At 43.7% G+C, this 22,569-nt stretch overlaps 1 protein-coding gene across 1 annotated transcript in view; it reads left to right on the top strand.

Annotated features, from left to right (window-relative positions):
• SCN11A (sodium voltage-gated channel alpha subunit 11) overlaps positions 270 to 22,569 on the top strand; it is a 78,029-nt gene continuing 55,729 nt past the window's right edge. The window contains exons 1-10 of the mRNA XM_018038483.1: positions 270 to 536; positions 3,506 to 3,624; positions 4,593 to 4,694; positions 7,398 to 7,526; positions 9,129 to 9,232; positions 13,442 to 13,609; positions 14,396 to 14,459; positions 18,965 to 19,106; positions 19,884 to 20,081; positions 20,960 to 21,133. Coding sequence (XP_017893972.1) covers positions 270 to 536; positions 3,506 to 3,624; positions 4,593 to 4,694; positions 7,398 to 7,526; positions 9,129 to 9,232; positions 13,442 to 13,609; positions 14,396 to 14,459; positions 18,965 to 19,106; positions 19,884 to 20,081; positions 20,960 to 21,133 — 1,467 coding nt within the window. The remainder of the gene's footprint in view (positions 537 to 3,505; positions 3,625 to 4,592; positions 4,695 to 7,397; positions 7,527 to 9,128; positions 9,233 to 13,441; positions 13,610 to 14,395; positions 14,460 to 18,964; positions 19,107 to 19,883; positions 20,082 to 20,959; positions 21,134 to 22,569) is intronic.

Raw genomic sequence — 22,569 nt, 5'->3', positions numbered from 1 at the left:
CACCTGTTCCCAGGTCCTTCAGGAATGATGTTCTGCTTTGGTCTCACGTATGCCCCCAATTCTTGGTATATCCACAATTATGGTCCACCTTCCTGATTTCCCCCACAGTTAGTGAGCTCCCAAGTCCCCCCATCTCAGTCTCAACTCTGTAGACTCCATGGTTCTATCCATGGAAAGTAGAATATCAGGGCAGAAATTAGAGTGTGATCTCTACCTCCCAGATCTCTCTGAGAATCTATTTATTGCTTGTCTCTGTCCTGAGGGTGAAGATGGATGACAGGTGCTACCCAGTGATCTTTCCAGATGGGAGGAATTTCCGCCCCTTCACTCCTGACTCTTTGGCTGCAATCAAGAAGCGGATTGCCATCCAAAAGGAGAAAAAGAAGTCCAAAGATTGGAAAGCAGCAGAACCTGAGCCTCGACCTCAACTCGACCTAAAGGTTTCCAGAAAGTTGCCCAAGCTTTATGGTGACATTCCCCGTGACCTGATAGCAAAGCCCTTAGAAGACTTGGACCCATTCTACAGCAATCACAAGGTACCTCTGTGAGGAGACGGGAGTGTTCTCACCACAAAGTATAACTGGCATTGCAAGGATCTTCTGGGGGCTATAAAGAGGCCAGACCCCACTTCTCCTTTGCTATCACCCTGTCTTTGATTTCATAGTCCTAAGAATGGCTTTCAGTACTAATTTTCTCTCTATAATAATGCATATCTTGGAGAAGATAAGGACTAGGAGCAGTAGAAGGGTATAATGGTGTCAGGAAAGAACTGGGCTAGCAATCAGAAAGGTTGAATACAGACCATTTCAAGTGCTTGAATTTATAAGTTTTGGCAAATAATTTCACTAATTATCACTTTCCTAATCAGTAAAATGAGAACAATGCCTGCTTTCCCTTCATTACAGCATAGACATGCGATGGAGGCACTTAATAAACTATAAAACATTGTGCTGATATGAAGGATTAATACCACTGTCCATGAATGTCTGTTTCAGCAACTAGAGTTTACCTTGAGAAACTCTTAACCAGTAGGCTTTTTAGGTTATTAATATGAAGGTCAAAGCCCCAAACCAACACTTGACACATAAGAGGAGCTCAATAAAGTTTAAGAATATTGTAATCAAGTGGGCACATGCAGATTATATGTAAACTCCATGCCAATATGTGATAGTCTTGCTGTTTTATCTACCTAGATGTAGGGAAATTCTAATAAAAGTTTCTCAAAGAGGTTCCTGAATGAGGAAGTGTGAGCTCAGGCTCTTCTGATGGCTGGTTGAAAACCCAGGGCAGTGAGGAAAGTCCTCTATAAGCCATCCCCTTTCAGGAAAGACTCAGAAGACTTTGCCATCATCATTTCACTGCATGATCCAGCAGAGAATGGAAAACCTACTTTGCCAGACTGAAGACAGGGAGGAAGGAAGCTGAGGAGTTTGGGGCAAGTCCTGGAAAATATGGCATGCTGAGGGCATCCTTTGTGGGCACCCATGAGAAACTGACTTCTCCAAAGGAAGACTGCCTGGTTTGTATGTCCTTGAACTGAACAGACTGGGGATTACCAGGCCAAATGAGGACTGTGTAATGGAGGAAAGTGCGGTATGAGTGGGAAGAACAAGAAAGGAGAAAGGAGATGAAGGAACAAAAACACTTCAATATCTCTCCTTCTCCTAATGCCCCAGGATTCCAGGAACTTCTTAGAGGCAGAGTCATTGGAGATAAGTTAACTCCAGGAGACCTCCTTCTGCCTCAAGCCTGGGTAGGGAACCCAGGAGGGAGGCAGCAGCTTGGTGCGTTATGGACAGTCCTGGGAGGACAGACTCTGTTCCAGCTGGGGTGGATGTTCTAGGACCATCTCTTCTAAATCCAGGTCCTCCCTTTAAATCAGGAGACATGATACTTGTTCAGAGCTCTTACGCCCACAGCCTCACATGCCAGTGCTCTCAGCACTCCTGTGAGCTATGGGTGGCGACATTAGCACTTCACCTTACAGATGAGGAAACAAAGCCTTAATGGGGAAGTGGCTTACACCAGGTCAAGCAGCCGGTTAGTGGTGGAGCTGGGACTCAAACCCAAGTGTTCTTTCTGTAGTCACAGGTCACTTCTTATCTTTCAAAGCTTCCATTTTTGAAAGAGAAAAGGGTGGAGATGTGTCAGCAAGCAGACAGGAAATACCTATATTTTAAATCATTAAAACCTTGGCAAGTGTAGTTAAATACACCATTAGTTGAAATATTTAAAGCAGTCAGAGGAGGCATTAATAAAACATCAAGATCAAAGGGCGCAGAAATAGAGCCATATCATGCCACCTATTAATCTGGGTGACCCACCTCAGGGAGAGGTTTACTCTCTGCCCTAAAATCATCTTTCTGTCCAAAGGAAGTATACGGAATCCCCAAAGTGAGTCTTAGACTCCGGGGCTCATAGCTTTCAAGGAATCCTGTAGCCCATTTCATTTTGTTATGGAGGAAAAAGAAAACATCCTAGTCCACATTTTCCCTGCTGCCAGATGGCCAGCAGACAAGTTCCATAGCTCAGTGAAGGAAGCTGATGCTTGGCAGTGACGGAAGTTCTGGTCCCTCAACCAAGGTGGCAGCTAACCCGCTGTTTCTGTGCCTGGATGACAAGACCTGTCTTCCCTGTCCGAGAACATGCTGAATTACATGTCAGGGAGTACTTTCTGCAAGTCTGAAAAGAACAGTGACATGGGAGACGGGAATGACCCTAGTTCTATGAAGGCTTTTATAACTAACAGCCTTGGGAACCCATAAGGGGACAGCAGATGACTTTTATATGGAAAGGGGATGGTTTGAAGATTGATGTTAGAAGCCTGTGAGTCGTTGGTTTTGTCCAGAGGCAGCTTCATGCCCAGAGCCCAGGAAGAGATGCAAGGAGGAAGCAGGTGTTTTTCAGCAGGGCCCAGCTGAACACTTTGGTTGAGAAGTGCACCATTTGGTGGGTCTTTCCTGGATTTGGCATTCCTGGTTATACCCATGACAAGGCAGCAGACTCCAGTGAATGTTCAATTCTACTACTGTCTCTTCAAGTTCTCTTCTAATTCTCATCTCCATAAATAGTACAATACAAAGGGTTTTATTTGACCCAGTTATTACTCTTTATCTCTTTTTTATTTGTTTGCAGGGCCCATGCACTTCATTTCTGTGGCCTCCAGAGTATGTCACTGGGTGAAAAGTCCATAGCTCAACAATTATTTTAGATGTAAGGACTGACTTTCAACAGATCAGAGTCTTGGGGCTCTGAGAGAGACCCAAGCCACGTGGGTGGGGGAGATCTACTGGCTTCCAAAGTGACAGTGTAAGCTGCTCAGAAAGTACCTCTGGCTTCAGAAGGTAACTCTCCAATCAGAAGCTGCTGTCATAATATGACAAGCCATACCTCAACTTATGGTTCCACTGAATTTTCTCCAAGATAAACTCATGATGAATATTGTTTTGTCGCTGCATATAATTCCTGTTGTGTGGTTTTTTGCCTTTTTTTTTTTTTTTGGCAGACATTTATGGTGTTGAACAAAAAGAGAACAATCTACCGCTTCAGCGCCAAACGTGCCTTGTTCATTTTGGGGCCTTTCAATTCAATCAGAAGTTTGGCCATTAGAATCTCAGTCCATTCATATCCTTTTGTTGCTTCTTTTACTAAGTCCAGGTCGTGGGAAGCATGCACAAGCTCTAGGGGTTCGTGTGTCTGTTGAGTGGAAACAACCCATTCTTTCAACAAATACTGGCTGAGTGGCCCCACTGCATGGCAGGCAGGGCTGTGCTGGGGCTGGCCCCCGTCTGGGACTCTGAGGCCTCGGAGGAGACGAGAGGCTCAACTGGGCTTGGGAGGCATCAAGAATGGCCTCCTGAAGAATGGAACATCTAAGCTGAGACCCAAGTAAAGTTTGTAAACTGGCAACCTGTGCACCGAGTTTAGCTGATAAATGAGTTGTGGTAGAACTACAGTGTTTAAAGCTTTTTTGGAAACACTTTCTAATGTTAAAAGTACAGATTTACAGGGGATGAGAAGAAACCTGGCAGTTTCAGATGGGAGGCGGGGGAGATGTGAAAAAGACAGGCGTGGGTTGGTAGACATAATGAAGTACTGAGGAAAACGGGAAGGAATATCTATTTAAGCTGGGTTCCCTAGAAGCAGAGCCTGAGATGGGATTCTTAATTAAGTGATTTAGTGGAGGAGTGCCGTCTGGAAAAGGAAGACGGGAAACATCATGGAGCAAAAGGAGGAGCCAAACAAGGACAGGGCCTTAGCTGAGTCTACATCAGGCATCAGCCTGAGCCCACAGGGATCTTCAGAGCATGGACTGTATCACAGAGCTGCCCCACCTGAAAGCCAGAGGGCGAGTTTTTGCAAGTCTGTAGGTCAGACGTGTGGCAAGGGCATGTAGCCTTGCAGGGTGAGAGGCTGCCATTTGAGGACAATTCTTCAAGAAAGGGGGTGGCTGTGGGTTGTTCCAGTCAACACTCACAAAAGACAGATGCTTCTGCAGAAAGGGGGCCCTGCAGGGACCCCTGCAGCCTCTACGACAATAACCAGTGACATGGGCCATCCTGCAGTGCACCTGCCTTAACAGCCCCGCTCACATTGTTCAGCATGTTCATCATCTCTACTGTCATCATCAACTGCGTGTTCATGGCCTTAGCTCATCAGAAGGGCAGCATTAGCCTGAATGTTGACAATGCTGAGTAAGTATTTTCCTGCACACATTTATCCTATGTTTTTAAGCAAATAGACCTTAAAGAATCATGATTACATCAGAGTTTGGCTATGGAGAGAAGGAAAAGCCACCCATAATCCCAGATCCCCAACACCAATGCTGGCAGAATCAGTTTCATTTTGCAACTTTCTCAGAATAGAGTCTTAGAAGTGGGTTTACTAGCTGGACATCCATGACCCTGACTGGATACCCTAACTATGGTTGAATTGACAGTGACACACCCAAGTGGGCCTGATTTGCCTGGAGGGGTGAAGTCTCCCTCCCATGGAGAACTCGAGCACTTCTTCCTGCTGGTGGGCATGGTTCTACTCCACAGCAGCTATCATTTTGGTCTGCATGTCCCACCATTGGCCAGGCTTCTGCTAGAAAAGAGAGAATGGTAGGGTGTGAGGTGGAGGGCCAGATGGCTAGACAGAAATTGCAGTCAGAGGTGGCTGTCTCATTTGTTTGAGATCTGGATGAAAACTTGCAGAATCGTGCTGCTGCTGCTGCTGCTGCTGCTGCTAAGTCACTTCAGTTGTGTCCGACTCTATGCGACCCCATAGACGGCAGCCCACCAGGCTTCCCCATCCCTGGGATTCTCCAGGCAAGAACACTGGAGTGGGTTGCCATTTCCCTCTCCAATGCATGAAAGTGAAAAGTGAAAGTGAAGTCGCTCAGTCGTGTCTGACTCTTAGTGACCCCATGGACTGCAGCCTACCAGGCTCCTCTATCCATGGGATTTCCAGGCAAGAGTACTGGAGTGGGGTGCCATTGCCTTCTCCATGCAGAATCCTCCATATCTGCAATTACAGCCTTTTTTTAAAAAGACCCATAATTTTTATAAATTATACCTGAGTTTAAAAGATGGCATCTCAGGGTACACAGTAATTACTCTTCTGTGTTTATTTGTCACCTGAAAGGTGAGCAGTTCAGGGAAAAGCTGAGGCAGGAAGTAGCTCTTTCCCAAGGCAGCCTCATGACCATTTCTGCTCTTGTAATTAGCTGCTTTAGGATTTTTCAAGTTCCTAAGACCTTAGTTCTTTAGCTTTGAAGGCTAACAATGACTGGATATTCTACCAGAAAAGGTCCACTTCTTTTAATTTGAACCAGCAGATTGTTCAAATGAATTGTTTCTGTCCCAGATGTGGGACCAGTATGTGTATGGTATGTGTGTGCACACCAACCAGCACTTTTTATTGGAATTATAACAAGAGAAATAGGGTATTATGTTTTGGAGGAGGAGGAAGGGGAAGAAGGGAAGTAAATTAGAAGACAGAACATGATGGACTAAAGGAATAAAATGGAAATAGTTTTTTTTTTTAAGTTGTGATAAAGTACACATTGCCACAAATTTGCCATTTTAATCACTTTTAGGTGTACAGATCTGTGGTATTAAGTACATTCACACAGTTGTGCAACCATTACCACTCTCTGTCTCCACAACTATTTTTCATCTTGCAAAACTGAAACTGTACTCATTAAATAATAACTCCTCATTCTGCCTTCCCCTCCCCCTGGAAACCACATTATACTTCATGTCTCTATGTGTTTGATTACTCTAGGTGCTTCATATAAAGGAATCATTTAACCTTTGTCTTTTTAAACTAGTTCATCTCCCTTAGTATATGACCTCAGGGTTCATCCATATTGTTGCATGTGACAGGATTTCTTTCCTTTTCAAGACTCAGTAATATTTTATAGTATGTATGTACCACATTTTATTAATTTGTTCATCTGTCAGTGGACATTTGGGTTGCTTCTACCTCTTGGCTATAGTGAATACTGCTGCTATTAACATGGGTATGCAAGTATCTCTTCAAGACTCTGCTTTCAGTTATTTTGTATATATATGTAGAAGTGGGATTGCCAAATCATATGGTAATTCTACTCTTTTGAAGGTTCTTCATGCTAAATATTTTCCATGGTGTTTTCACTATTTTATAATCCCACCACTAGTGCATAAGAGTTTTAATCTTGCCACATCCTCACCCACACTTACTTTCTATTTTTTTAAAAAAGTGGCTATTCTAGTGAGTATGAGTGATATCGCACTGTGGTTTTGATTTGAATTTTTCTGATGATTGGTGATATTGAACATCTTTTCATAGGCTGGTTGGCAATTGGTATATAATCTTTGAAGAAATGTTCATTCAAGTCACTTGGCCATTTTAAAGTTGGATTATTTGATTTTGTTGTTGTTGAATTTGTAGGAGTTCTTTATGTAGTCCAAATATTAACTTCTCATCAGATATATGATTTGCAAATATTACCTTCTAGGACTCTTATAGTTTCATGTCTTACATTTAGCTTTAATCCATTTTGAGCTTAATTTTTGTACATGATGTAAAGGTCCAGCTTCATTCTTGTAAATGTGGATATCTAGCTGTCCCAGTACCATTTGTTGAAAAGACTGTCCATGTTGGCTGAAACTTTTCTCAAGAAAATGGCTATGAAGCTAGTGATTTAAAAACAGCTTTGCAACTTTATTCATGGACCTGTTTATCAGAAATCCCAAATATCAGAACTTGCTTGAGGACCTTGCCTTTCTGAACTCTGATTTGCTAAGACCATAATGTTAAATGTCACATTAAAATGGAATCAAACCTCATGAAGGTCAGATCAGATAGAGGGGCTCTCTGTGTTTCACATCACTTATCATATTTCTTCTTCTGGATGATTTGCTTTGTAGGTATGTCTTCCTTGGGATTTATTTATTTGAAGCATTAGTTAAAATATTGGCAAGAGGTTTTATTCTGGATGAGTTTTCTTTCCTGCGAGATCCGTGGAACTGGCTGGACTCCATTGTCATTGCAACAGCGTAAGAATGTTAAGATTTTTGCTGAAGAGACTAGGGGTGGGAAAGAAGCCCTTTGGCTTCCATCTGGGTTCTGTGTGGATCCACATGTGTGGCTGAGTACAGCCAAGTAAAGCCTAGAACTCTTGAGTGCAGTGTTGGTTGGCACTGAACTGCACCATGTAGCCAACTGGCCAGAGGACTTCACACACACAAATCCACTTCATCCTTTCTATCTCTTTTTTTTTCCCCCCCGACCAGGGACTGAATCTGGGCCATGGCAGTGAGAGTGCTGAGTCCTAACCACTGGACTGCCAGGGAATCCCCCACAAATCCATTTCTGGTCCAACACTCATGGTCTTACTTTTTCAGCCATTTACTCACCAAACACTGACCTGTTATGGGGCCAGGCTCTGTGGGCCCAGCATTGTGATAATGAAAAAATATCATGCATGATTCTCACTCTGTTCGCAATTCAGAGGGGAAGTGAAGCATCTGTGTGTGTGCTTAGTCGCTCAGGCGTATCCGACTCTTTGAGACCCCACGGACTGTAGCCCTCCAGGCTCCTCTGTCCATGGGATTCTCCAGGCAAGAATACTGGAGTGGGTAACCTTTCCCTTCTTTGGGGGATCTTCCTGACCCAGGGATCAAACCCAGGTCTCCTGCATTGCAGGCAGATTCTTTATCATCTGAGCCACTAGGGAAGTCCAGTGAAGCATGACCATTAAACCTGCTACAGTCAGTGCTGGCATAGGATGTGCGTCATTCTGGCTCTCAGAAGATGGGGGAGGAACAAAGGGGTCTAGAACGTCTCTGTCTACTGAAAGGTCAAGGAGTTTCTGTCATGTTTCCTTCTAGAAGTGTTATCATTTTGGCTCTTGTATTTAAGTTTATGGTCCCTTTTGAGTTAGTTGTTGTGTATAGCATGAGTGAGAGTTGAAGTTCTTTCTGAAGGAGAGGACATCAATTTGGCGTCTGAATGATGAGCAAACTAAAAAGCAAGAGAAACAATGGCCCATTGCCAGCACAGTAATAATAAACCCAACCTTATTTAATTAGTACCAGCCCATTGTCTTAAGCACTTTGCATATATTTTTGTTTAATATTCACAAAAGCCCTTTGAGGTAAGTACTAGTAATTTCAGAGTTTTACATTTCAAGGTCAATAGTCAGATGTTACTGAGAGGTGGTATAGTGCAATGGTGAAGAATATGGGCTCTGGAGCCAGACTGCCTAGGTTCCTTCTGGACTTGGCCACATGGTTGAGACCTTAGGGAAGTGTATTGGGGCCTGGAACTTGGTAGCAAATCAATAAATGTTTAAGTTGATTTCTGTTATCCATGAATGTAGCTACAGCTGCCACAACTATTTCAAGGAATCCCCAACTATGTCCAAATATAAAGATCAGCTGAGAATAGTCTCCTGTGCAATCTATGGTCCCTGGATCCACAGCAATAGAGAATGACATTGCCAGGTCCTGAGATGATGGTGGGGCTGGAAGGGGAGGCTGCAGATTTCATGCTGGTGGACAGAACCCAGGCTGTAATTACTTGTGGCTTTTGTGGAGATGTGTAGGACAGATCCATGACTGAGCAAGCCTGGACTTTCCTCATGCTTTGTCTTATAGATTTGTGTCATATTCTCCATATATCAATGCCAGCAGCTTCAGTCTGTCATCCCTACGTACCTTCCGAGTATTCAGAGCTTTGAAAGCAATTTCAGTAATTTCAGGTAAGTCACTCTAACTTTCAACGTTGACTCTTAGCAGCAGAGAATAGTTAAAATTTCTAAATATGTCATATGTAAATCAAAACCTAACAAACAATGCTCTTTATTCATTTATTTCATCATTCAACAAATATGTATTGAGCCCCTGATACCCTCTGTGCTACCTGCCTGGGATATATCAGTGAGCAAACAGACAAAGTTCCCTGCCTTCATGGAGTTTACATTTTAGGTGGGGGATTGGGAAATGGACTTACGCGATAACTATAATAAATAAGTAAATTATATGGCATGCTTTTCCAAAATGAAATGGAAAAGTAGGTAACATGATGGCTCTTGGAAGTCATGGGGTTCAAGGAAACAGGTTGCAGTTTTCAGTGGGGTGGTTAGTATAGGTGTCAACTGGAAAGGTGAGATGTGAGCAGATTTGAAGTTGTTGAGGAGGTTTCACAAGCAGACATATGGGAAAGAGTATCCAGAGCCTAGGAAGCAGCCAGTCCACAGACCAAGGGATATGAAAGATGTGGATGGGGCTGGAGCAGACAGAGTGAGGGACTAGGTGGGGGAGGAAGGGCCACAGAGGTGAAGGGGAAGCCCCTAAGTCCCAGGAAGTCTTGGGGTTTCCTCTGGGAGAGATGGGAGCCATACAAGGGCTTTGAGCAGAGGAGTCCCATGAACTGATGGCTGTAGAAGGATTACTCTGGCTGTTGTGTGGGGAACAGAACTCGGGGGAGCAAAGGTAGAAGCAGGAAGACCAAGCAGGCGGCATGTTGGTTGCCATGGATGCATGCTGCTCAGATCTCCTGCTGCAGGGAGCGCAGCTGATGAATGGTCCCACTGCCCCCTCTCTGGGTTCACCACTGCATTCATGCTCATGCCAAGATCTGCTTTCCCTGCATCTGGGGAGCGCTAGTGCAGGCCCGCCCCTAAAGGGTATGGGACTTCTCTCTGGGGGACTTTGACTCAGGGGCTTCTCAGCAGGGTGAGACTACCTCCCACATGCACTGCAGTCTGAAGCCCTTCCTATCTATCCTGCTTCCTTCCTGCTCCCCTTTTCCAGATGTCAGCTCCGGGTCACAGTCTGAGGCTCTCTCCGCCCTCCATTCCCTCCCTTCAGACTATTCCTCACAGGCATTTCCCCCCAAATCTCCTGTAATCTGGTCTCAGAGTGTCTACTTCTCAGAGGGCCCAAACTGACTCATGGGGCCACTGCCATAATCCGAGCAAGAAGCCGCAGTGCCCTCAGATCAGGCAGTAGAAGAGGAGTAGGGGAATGGTGGTCAGATTCTGCATAAATTTAAAGGTAGAAACAATGGGACTTTCTGGCAGGTTGATTGTATACATGATGTGAGCAAAAGAGGAGTCAAGGATGAGTCAAGGTTTCTGTCTGAGTGACTGGAAAGATGGAATCATCTCTGAATGAGAAAAGGAAGACTGTAGGAGAAGCAGGCCTCAGGGGTCAGATTGGGGGTTAGCTTCAGACACATTCTGTTTGAGATGGCTGTGAGGCATCCAAGTCAGAGTATCAAGTAGGCAGTTAGAAATACAAGCTGATGTTCAGGGCTGCAGATATCATTTCGGAGATTAGAAGACTATAGATGAGATTTAGAGCCATGGAATCTAATGAGGTTACGAAGAAAATGAGCAGAGATGGAAAGTAGAAGAGGACGCAGGACTGACAGCCACGAGGCCCTGAGACCCTAAAGGGGAGGGGTGAGAGGAAAAACCGGCAAAGGCGATGAGCAGGAGCCACCAGTAAAGTAGGAAGGAGAGGAAAAGTGGTCTCCTGGAAGCCAAATCAGCTCTGCGATCAGGGTGAAGCCTAGGATGGGTTGTAAAATTCCAGTTTATCAGAAATGAGGTGATTGTGGCAGAGTCTTCTCTACTCCTTCCCCTGTCCTCTACAAAATAGTATTAGAAGTTATTCTCTCTCTGGACTCCTTCCCTCCCCTCTTCTTCTTCCCTTCTTCTTCTAGTCTCTTATCAGAGCTCCAGGCAATTTGAATCTTTTTTCATACAGAGGTGGTAGACTATTTTTGGAAACTCCAGAAAAACAACTGCTAGTGACAAAGAAACTGACAGAGGATACTTTATGTAGAACTTGCCTCTCTTTCCTTTTCCCTTCCTCTTTTGCAAGGTGGACCTTGGTTTCCCAGGTGGATTTGGGGGTTTCTGTCTGCGCTGAGCCCCTCATATTTCATGTGGATAAAATATAAATATACATTCAGGCAGTCACTTAGCAGCTTTTTGTGTTCCCTTCTCCATCTCTGAGCAGGTAAACACACTCTCCATTTTGACTCATGAACCACGTGAGATCCCTGGATACTTTTGTTTTTTAATTTGAATTATTTTAATTGGAAGATGATTACTTTACAATATTGTGATGGTTTTTGCCATAGATGAACAAGAATTGGCCATAGGTATACATGTATCCCTCCACCCTGAACCCCTCTCCCACACCCCTCCCCGCTCCATCTCTCCAGTGTGTCCCAGAGCACTGGCTTTGGGGGCCCCGCTTCATGCACTGAGCTCGCACTGGTCATCCATTTTACATATGGTGCACGCATGCTCAGTCATTCCTGACTCTTTGCGACCCCCCGGGCCATAGCGCGCTGTGCTTCTCTGTCCATGGGATTTTCCAGGCAAGAATACTGGAGTGGATTGCCATTCCCTTCTCTGGAATCTTCCTGATCCAGGGATCGAACCTGTGTTCTCTGGTGTGTCCTGTGCTGGCAGGCAGATTCTTTACCACTGAGCCGTGATGGTAACTGTACATATGATAATGTATATCTTTCAATGCTGTTCTCTCAAATCATCCCACCCTTACCTCCTTCCACTGAGTCCAGTGCTTTTTTTGGAATGAAGAGTATAAGATCTTTTATGGGGCTATGTAAAAATAATTCTGGAATCACAACTACCCTATACCCAAATCATCTTGCTTTGGGAAAGACACAAGCAAGCCTCTTGTTATAGATAAAAAATCAAGCATAGATGAGGTTAGAGTATTTTCATGTTTGGTGCCCCTGACCATGCAGGGAAAGCACGATCTTGGCATGAACATGAGTGCAGTGGTGAAGCCAGTGAATGTCCCAGCTCGGCCCAAAGTCTCCTCCTCACGTAGCATCACCCTTGGTGGGAAGGTCATCACAGCGGGCTTGGCCTCCCATCAGATGCTGCTTTGTGTTCTCAAGTCTGCCATTCATGGTTTATGCTGATCAGCTGAAACTTTGCCACTCAGTGTCATCCCACACATTATAGATGCCACCTGCCAATTTCTTTCTCCAGAGAGCAGAACCCATTGAGAGCAGAGCCTGTGAATCAGTATTGTACTGGGACTGACTTGTTCTCATTCCCCAGTAGACTGTTTCCAACTGTGTGTCCAGGGATGTCATGTTGGTAGCTTGAAAGCAGCTGCAGGAGAGGCGTGCATGGAGGGAGAAAAGGGGTCTACACTCCAGAATTTAGCGAGCCAGGACCTTTGTAAATGCTGCGGAGGAGGACTTTCCCTGTGTCCTCCCCTCTCTGCAGAAAGCTGATTTTTAAACATTTATTGACATACTACATGACTGTGTCCTTTTTATTTTGTAACTTTGGCAGCCAAACACTGTATCATGGACCTTGAAGGTGCTTGGTAAATATTTCTTGAATGAATTTTTAAAAAGCCCTGATTATAAGTAGTAATCTGAGTTTTTTTTCCCTAAGATATCTTCATTATTGGGGTCCAGGCACAGCTCCCTCCTCCAGCTTTCTTTGCAACCTTCCCCCCCGAATTTAGCCATATCTCAGGGCACCTTGTGTATGTTACTGTAGGTAGTAGCTACCAAATGTTAAATACAGCTTCAATTCCTCACTTTGGCCTTAATGTTGCCTGTGACCCCCAGTCAGGGAAGTGACTGCACAACTGTCATCCAGTTATGTCTTATGTCTCTGTGGCAAGTGTCTGCTCAGAGTTTTCTCACTTGCCCTTCAGAGCAACCCTGTGGCATCTATAGGGCAGGATAAAGAGGCCAAGTCCTAGACCAGTGGGTGGCTCTGATGGCAAATAAGGCACAGGGTTGGAACTAGAACTTTCAGCTTCAGAATCCCAGGTCAGGCCAGTTTCCAATGCCAGCCCGCAATCAGACAACTTTCGAAGCCTTACTGCTCCTTGCCTGTGTCTTAAGTGTCTGTGTGAGTAGGGGTCTGTCTTCTCCCCACACCTGTTTTCTTCCTCAGGTTTGAAGGTCATTGTTGGGGCCTTGCTGCACTCTGTGAAGAAGCTTGTCGATGTGATGATCCTGACTCTCTTTTGCCTCAGCATCTTCGCCCTGGTAGGTCAGCAGCTCTTCATGGGAAACCTGAGCTACAAATGTGTCAGTAATTCCTGTAACGATGACTATCAAGGTAAGCACCCCACCGTTCACTTCTTGGTTTGTGCATGGTTACTTTTTATTTATCCCCACTTGTACTATCTATTGGTCTGTGTTACGAATGTCTTAGGAGCATTGGATGACTTGTTCCTCTAGGATTCTCATGTGGGCAGGTGAATTTCTTAGAGAACTGCCTCTTTCTCTGGGTTGTCATGGAGAAGGAAAAGCCTGAAGTTGCACATCTGTAACAGTGGTGTCAGCTTTCATATCTGCCCACTTCCTTGTCACCTTTTACAGATGTCTTCAGAGTGCCTGGCTTTGGTCAAAGGGGACCAGCAACTTCCCACAATGCCTCTCTCTACCCAAGTATTTTTTTCAGTGATGTTGCTCGTTTTATGTTGCACCCTCTCCACTCTGAGGTCAACCGTGTATCAATTTCATGTGTCCTGAGTTTCATGTGGCCATACTTTCTCCGTGTCTGTCTTGGTTTTTGAGTTTCTCATGGGCTGACCTTGTGTCCAGCTTCTCCCAAGGGTGGTCTCTGGTTCAGTTCCATGTACTGAGCAGCAAAGTGGTTATCGTGTCACCGCTTCCTCCTCTTATTTCTGCTTCCTTCTCCTCCCTCTTCTTTTCTTGCATCATCCTGAGGGCTTAGGCTCTAGTTTCTCTCTGGATCATTTCACTGAGATCACTTTGATCACCTTGATCATTTTGGAAGATTCTGGACCATCTTTTTCTAGCATAATTTGGTATATTTGCTATTCTCTTTCCTTTCAATGTTATTTGTTTCAACCTGAGTTTATAATTCTTTCCCCCTCAGACTATTGCTTTAAAAAAGAAGAGTCCACTGAATTCAAAATGTGTGGTGTCTGGATGGGCAACAGGTAAGATGTTTATATTCTTCATTCTATCTATTTGAAGTGATGTGGCAAACAGTCTTCATCTAATGACTTATGCAAACAGTGGTGATAGTTCTCAAATACCACTGATTATTTCAAGTGTCTAAACAAATTTTGACATGCATTACTAAATTAAAAATTATTTCCCAATGTCTAGAACTGTATTCTCCCCCAAATTATGTTGAATTTGTATCTGGTAAGAAACCTACTGAAAACATAGTGATATTTCAACTTTATGGAGTGGATATTCAAGACCATCAAAGGTCAGAAAGGATATTGTGACTGAAAGCCCCATTTAGACCTATTTCCTGATCAGTGACATGGCCCTGATGCAAGACATCTCAGCATGCATCTTCTATTTGTGGATCTGTGACCACCACTGCCCCGATTGCCCACACTGCTGTATGCGTGTTCATGCACATTCACCTCAGCAGCTGGTAGCCCTCTGGGGATACCCTTCCTTATTGTAGGTAGTCCTCTCTGAGCTGAGAGATTCTGTGAAGGTTTATTGAGTGTCTTCCTTTCTGGTGATGTTGTTTCCTTTTGGTGGCCTTGGATCTTCGTTGCTGTGCACGAGCTTCCTTTAGTTGTGGTTTGCAGGGCTATCGTCTCATTGTGGTGTGCGGGCTTCTCAATGCGGTGACTTCTCGTCGCAGAGCACAGGCTCTAGTGCTCAGGCTCCAGGAGCTGCAGCACACAGGCTCAGTAGTTGTGCTGTGCAGCTCGAGGATGCACGGCCTTCAGTGGCTGGGGCACAGCGATCTCACTGGTCGTGCTCCCGGGCTCTAGAGAGTGGGCTCAGTAGTTGTGGTGCATGGGCTTCAGTTGCCCCTCAGCATGTGGGATCCTTCCAGACCAGAGATTGAACCCATGTTCCCTGCATTGGCAGGCTATTCTTATCTCCTTACCACCAGGCAAGTCTGAGTGTATTTCAAATTAAGATAATATGCTAGACACTCTGATGAAATAGACTACATTTATTTCTCAATAACAAATATGTATCAAGGGCCAACAGTGTGCCAAACTCTGCCTTAGGTCCTAGGAATCCAAGTACATATAAAGGAGTGCTATCCTCTTGAAACTGACATCTTTCAGGGAAGAGAGGTGTACAGTAAATTCTTGAAAGTGTGATGAGTGTAAATACAGAGAGAAATAACAGAGATGTAACCCTGTCTGTAAAATTAGGGAAGTCTTGTAGTGGTCACAGGTTCTGATTAGGTCAGACTTACTAGACATATTAAACTTTAATCTAATACAAGGTTTATTGAGCTCTCTAGAATGATCCTCAAGAGGACATACATGCCTACAGTTCATTTTTAGTATATAAAATGCAACAGATTTCTGAATCTTGATTCCTAAAATTTTATTGAATTCATTTATTAGTTCTAAACCATTTTCTTGATGAAGACTTTAATTTTCTATCTGTAGTATCATATCACTTGCAAATAGTGACAGTTTTACTTCTTCCCTTCCAATTTGAATATTTATTTATTTGGCTGCACCAGATCTTAGTTGTGTCACACAGGATCTTCCATCTTTTTAAAAAAATTATTATTTATTTTTAATTGGAGTAGAATTACTTTCTAGTGTTGTGTTGGTTTCTGCCATACATCAGCATGAATCAGCCTTAGCTATACATATGTGTCCTTTCTCTTGAACCTCCCTCCCACCTCCCACCCCATCCCATCCCTCTAGGTTATCACGGAGCACCAGGTTGAGCTCCATGTGTCATACAGGAAATTCATGCTAGCTATCTGTTTTACATATGGTAATGTATATGTTTCCATGCTACTCTCTCAATTAGTCCTGCCCTCCCCTTCCCCCGCTGTGTCCACTAGTATGTTCTCTATGTCTGTGTCTCTATTCCTGCCCTACAAATAGGTTCATCGGTACCATTTTTGTAGATTTTCTAGATCATATAGATGCATTATATATGATATTTGCATTTCTCTTCCTGACTTACTTCACTCTCTATAACAAGCTCTAGTTTCATCCATCTCATTAGAACTGATTCAAAGTCACTCCTTTTTATGGCTGAGTAATATTCGATTGTATGTATGTACCACAGCTTCTTTATCTGTTCATCTGTCAGTAGACATCTAGGTTGCTTTCAGTCCTGGCTATGTAAATAGTGCTGTAATGAACACTGGGGTACATATGTTTTTTAGAATGGTTTTCTCAGGGTATATACCCAGTAGTAGGATATCTGGGTCATATGGTACTTTTATTCCTAGTTTTTAAAGAAATCTCCATACTGTTCTCCATAGCGGCTGTAATCAATTTACGTTCCTACCAACAGTGCAAGAGGGTTCTCTTTTCTTCACATCCTCTCCGGCATCATTTGTAGATTTTTTGATGATGGCCATTTTGACTGGTGTGAGGTAATACTGCACTGTAGTTTTGATTTACACTGCTCTCATAATAAGTGATGCTGAGCATTTTTCATGGGTTTATTAGCCATCTGTATGTCTTCTTTGGAGAAATGTCTGTTTAGATCTGCCCATTTTTGATTGGGTTGTTTGTTTTTCTGATACTGAGCTTACTGAGCTGCTTGTGTATTTTGGAGATTGATCCTTTGTCAGTTCCTTCGTTTGCAATTATTTTCTCCCATTCTGAGGGTTGTCTTTTCATCTTGGGCTTCCCTGGTAGCTCAGATGGTAAAGGCCACAGAAGATGTGGGTTCGATCCTTGGTCTGGACGATTCCCTGGAGAAGGAAATGGCTACCCACTCCAATATTCTTGCCTAGAGAATTCCATGGACAGAGGAGCCTGGTGGGCTACAGTCCATGGGGTTTCAGAGACAGACAAGATTGAGCGACTAATGCTATGGTTTCCTTTGCTGTGCAAAAGCTTTTATGTTTAATTAGGGGTCTTCCATCTTTCTTGAGGCATGTGAATTCTTGACTGTGGCACATGGGATCTACTTCCCTGACCAGGGACTAAATCTGGGCCTCCTGCATTGGGAATGTAGAGTCTTAGCCACTGGACCACCAGGGAAGTCCCTTTTCTTCCAGTTTGGATGCCTTTCATTTCTTTTTTTTTTGGGCTGATTGCTATGGCTAGGACTTCCAATATCAAGTTAAATAGAAGTGGTGAGAGTGGGCATCCACCTTATTCCTGAGATTAAGCGAACATGTGTATGTCCTTGTGAGCAGAGTCTCAGTTTGTTATAGCCCTCCTGTAAATCCCACTAGTTTTCAAACCAGCTAAGGGAGATTTTTGTCCTAGTGTTAGACCCTAGGGCTGGCCTTCCCAGGATGTGATTCGAACCCTTTACCCCCCCAGGAAGGATCTCTGAGCCTCTGATATCCCTTTCTTCTGTGTCCCTTCCTGTGGGTGTGAGTCCCAACCTAATTGCTTCCCCTCCCTTCCTACCTGCCTCTGTATGGATCTTTCTTTACACTCTTATATCCAGTTTACTGCTAGTGTCCAGTTTGTTTTCATTGAGAATTGCTCCACCTGTAGACCTATTTATGATGTATTCACTGGGGGAGGTGAGCTCAGCATCCTTCTCCTCTGCCATCTTGATCTCCTCCCAGTAAAAGCACCATATTTAGAGATATGGACCTGAACGAGCTAAAAGTTGTTGAATTGGAGGTATATGAATGACAGTTGAAGAATGCTGGAGTGGTTTTCCTTACAAGCTTTGTGGTGCCATGTGAGTTTTTAAAACCACAGCATGTGTTACTTTGATAAGAATACTATATTTCAAACTAAAAAAGTACATACTCTTAGTGTATTTGATAAACGCAATCAATGAGGTGTGTTTTGGTGATGTGGGCAAGACCCATATGCAAGGTATCTACTGTTTTTAAAGTAAAACCCAAATGTTTGTAATAATAGGGGACTGATAACAATTGTAATCTAAATATTCAGCATTAGCAAAGCATTTATAAAAATCCCAGAAATGTAAGACACACACAAAAATGAGACATTTCCTTGTATGCTGATATGGAAAGACCTCCACGCAGTATCATTCCATGAAAAAAGCAAAGTGCAAAAGAGTGGTTAAAGAATGCTCATGTTCATGTATTATAGAAGATGTGTATTGATAGACATGTGCTTTTGTAGTCATAGAAGACTTCTGGAAAATTAGTAAAGTAACTGTCTATTTGTGCCTTTAGAAAGCGGGACTGGGTATCTGGGGAGAGAGGGAGACATCAATTCACTGTATGTCCTTTTTTTTTTTTTTTTTTACTGTAAATTGTTCACCAAGTCACTACACTTCATTTTTTAATGAAAAACTGCCACTGTGAACTTTCTAATCAATCTGTTTGAGAAGAGACTATGAATACCCATGTTTAGACATAGACTGGGAGGTCTGGAAGATGAGGGATGACACTCTACAAATGTTCTCTTCACCTAGGAGTTTTGAGTGTGAGCCCATTGTTCTTGGAAGAACCAGTGCCCTGGGCAGGGTGTGTGTGTGGTGGGGGGAACTCAGCTGCAGAGTATGTAATTCTTTCTCTGTTCCTTTTTCCAATATCTAGGGCTTGTCCTGAACAATATAAATGCAAAGATAGCAAAAAAAATCCTGACTATAATTACACAAATTTTGACAACTTTGGCTGGTCTTTTCTTGCCATGTTCCGGCTTATGACCCAAGATTCCTGGGAGAAGCTTTATCGACAGGTTATTTATTTATTCATTCTATTTCCCTCTCTCTCTCTCCACCTCCCCCTGCTGCCCCCTGCTTCCCTGCCTCCCTCTCTCCCTTTCTACCACTTATCTATCGTTTATTTATAACCAACCATCTCTCCTTCACCTTTGTCATGTATTTTTTAATATAAATTTATTTATTTTAATTGGAGGCTAATTACTTTACAATATCGTATTGGTTTTGCCATACATCAACATGAATCTGCCACGGATGTATATGTGTTCCCCATCCTGAACCCCCCTGCCACCTCCCTACCCGTACCATCCCTCTGGGTCATCCCAGTGCACCAGCCCTGAGCATCCTGTGTCATGTATTGTTTATCCTTAACAAGTGTACTGTTAAATTCTCTTTTAGAATTCCATTAGAAACACCAAAAAGACTATAAATGTGATATCTGGAAGAAGAGTACAAAAAATGCTTCCTAGAGATGTCACCCCTCACCAGCTTCCCCACTGACTGCAGTTCCACCACTAGTACTTCAGCCTTCATGCTGCATTGCTCTCTCTTGCCATTTTTATGTAAAAAACACAAATACCCTTGAGAAAGTCATAGTCAGGTCACTAGGACTTCTGTGTGAACATGCAGATGGTATTTCCTTACTGAGGGACAGAGCATCAGGAGCTCCAGTTGATGGGGGAGGCAATAGATGAGGTTGTGGGCAGCTGAGCCAGTAAGATCTGGGGAGACCAATGACTACTGTCTAATCTCTGCCCCAGGTGAAGTCACCCCGTGTGTTCTGTCCCTTGCAGACCGTGCGTACCTCAGGGCTCATCTCGGTCCTCTTCTTTGTGGTGGTCATCTTCCTGGGCTCTTTCTACTTGGTTAACTTAACCCTGGCTGTTGTCACCATGACTTATGAGGAGCAGAACAAGAATGTAGCTGCCGAAACAGAAGCCAAGGAGAAGATGTTTCAGGAAGCCCAGCAACTGTTGAAGGAGGAGAAGGAGGTAGGGGCACATGATATCTGTTAGTGGGGTCTGCTTGGGGGCATCCCAGAGGCTGTGGGGTCTGACGCTTAAGGTTTCTGTACAAGGCCTGTACAATGCTTTCCCAACTGGTGATTTTCTGAGAAATTTTAAGCCCCTTGCAGCTGGCTCTGCTATGGTCTCTCATGAAGATGCCCAGGCCCAGGGCTCTTGAGAAAGGGATTTTGATGATCTTTGGCTTTCTGAACATGAGCCTTCAAAGACAGATCCAAAATTGCTGGCTAGATATACGTGTGTGAAAAGGAAGGCTCTGCTCTAGGCTTTCTTGTGGGAAGCTGAAGATGTTTGTGTCCAGGGACTTTGCTTGAGAGCGTTTGGAAAGCAATCATGATGGCTGTAGAGATGATAGTCATGATCATCTCTCCCTTCTTGTAATTCCTTCTTATTGTCTCCCTGGCATCTTGATTTTTTTTTTTTCAGTTCTTAAATTCCAAGATTCAGTTTTAAGATTTCAAGGCAGGGATCATGTTTTATGCTTTTTCCCATCCTCTGCAGAGATTTGTCAGGAGGAAACCCCTCTTAAGTGCTTGATATCTGCATCATTAAACACAGACATTTAGTGAGTACCTAGCATATACAGGACACTGTGCTAAGGGTTAGTGGCACAGAGATATTGGAGAGTCAACCCTGCCTTCAAGGGCTGCAATATCGTGAACAAACAGGACACATTCCCCACATAAACAAGGATAAAGATATCATACTCCAGTTGGGCAATTTGCAGTTGAAATGGTCCAGGGCTACCAGAAGAGAGGGGAGAATGCTCACCAAAGTGGAAGTCATTTGCAGTGTTCCATGAGGAGTGTGATCTGTTAATTAATTGCTTTTGTTCACTTTCTAAGGCTCTGGTTGCCATGGGAATTGACAGAAGTTCACTTAATTCCCTTGAAGCATCATCTTTTTCCCCAAAGAAGAGAAAGCTGTTTGGTAGTAAGAAAAGAAAATCCTTCTTTTTAAGACAGTCTGGGCAAGACCAGATTCCAGGATCAGATTCTGATGAAGATTCTTCAAAAAAGGCAAGTTTTGGCCAAAGAATTAATGATATTTGAGCACTGCTCAGGGGGACAGATCAAGTTGTCCATCTAATTGAAAGGATTCATTCAGTCAGTCAGTGATTTATCCATTCATCCATTTGCACATACTTCCCTGCATCCTTGGGTCTATTCAGTTATCCATTTATTTACAAATATCTGTGTAAAGTGTTGACTGTGTTTATTTGGCACTGGAGTAGGTACTGGAGATACATGGGATATATAACACAGACATCTAATAATGCAGGCACAGTGCCAAGAAGGCAGTTACTGTTCAGTGTGATGACCAGCATGAGTCACAGGGAGAGCAGAGCAGGAGCAGTGTCTTAGGGGCAGTGTTTATTTCCTCCAAGGCAAATGTTAGAGATGTTAGAGTACAAGGAGATTATTTGGGAAGTGATCGCAGGAAGTACTGAGAAAGGAGGGGAGAGGTGATACGTGGAAGAGAAGGTGGTCAATTAATGTGTTATTAAGTCAGTTTAATCTCCTTGGACTGAGGGCACTATTTATACACTACCTTTGGTCTATCGTTGGTTCAAGACTTCTGGAGTCAGGAAACAATAATTTATGACTTGCTATGTGTTAGGGTAAAAGTTATTTGGGTTTCCAAAGAAAGCCTGAGGATGTGTGGGTAGGACCAACAGTAACATCTGTTTCAGACCACCAGCCCCAGACTTGATGGGGACTGGGAAAAGAGCAGTGGATCAGAAAAAAGTTCCTAGAGGAAGCAGTGTGTAAGCTGAAAGGATGAATTAACCAGGTTAGAGGAAGAATGAAGCTCCACATGCAGAGAGAATGGCACATGCATAGGCCTGGAAGCAAAGGAGAGCAGAACATGACCCAGTAGAAGATGTGCACGTGCACACTCACACACACACACACACGTGTGTGTGTGTGTGTGTGTGAAGTTGGTGGGGATGGTGGCAAGAGGTTCTAGTGGTAAGATGTGGACCCTTGTAAAAGGCCTTGAAGCCAAGCCAAGGAGTTCATTCTTTACCCTATATGCAAGGGATAAGCAGTATGGAAAGGTTTTAAGCAGAAGAGTGATAAGACCAGATTTACTTTGTGGAAATCCTGGATTCATCGAAGACAGGGGATTGGAGGAGGGTGAGACTGGAGGCCACCAATTAAAAAGCTGTTGCAATGATCCGAGTAAGAGGTGGAAATGGCTTCAACTATGGTTCGGGCAGTGAGGATGAAGAGAGATGAACAGGTTACAGTGGATCTACAGAGGAAAAGATTTGGCAAGTGACTATATGCAGAGGGTGGGGATGATGCCGGTTTATGGCTTGTTGGTGAGTAATCTACTGAGATGAGCAGAGAGCATATTCTGGGGGGCGAGGAAGATAGCAAGTTAAGTTATGCACATACCAATTTTGAGATGCCTAGAGAGTGAAAGAGGAGAGTGAAAGAGCTGGCTT

Source organism: Capra hircus, chromosome 22 (genome assembly GCF_001704415.2).
Source record: "Capra hircus breed San Clemente chromosome 22, ASM170441v1, whole genome shotgun sequence".
In the NCBI taxonomy this organism is placed as follows: Eukaryota; Metazoa; Chordata; class Mammalia; order Artiodactyla; family Bovidae; genus Capra; species Capra hircus.
Note: the sequence above shows the minus strand (reverse complement) of the source record. Positions and strands in the feature narration are given on the sequence as shown.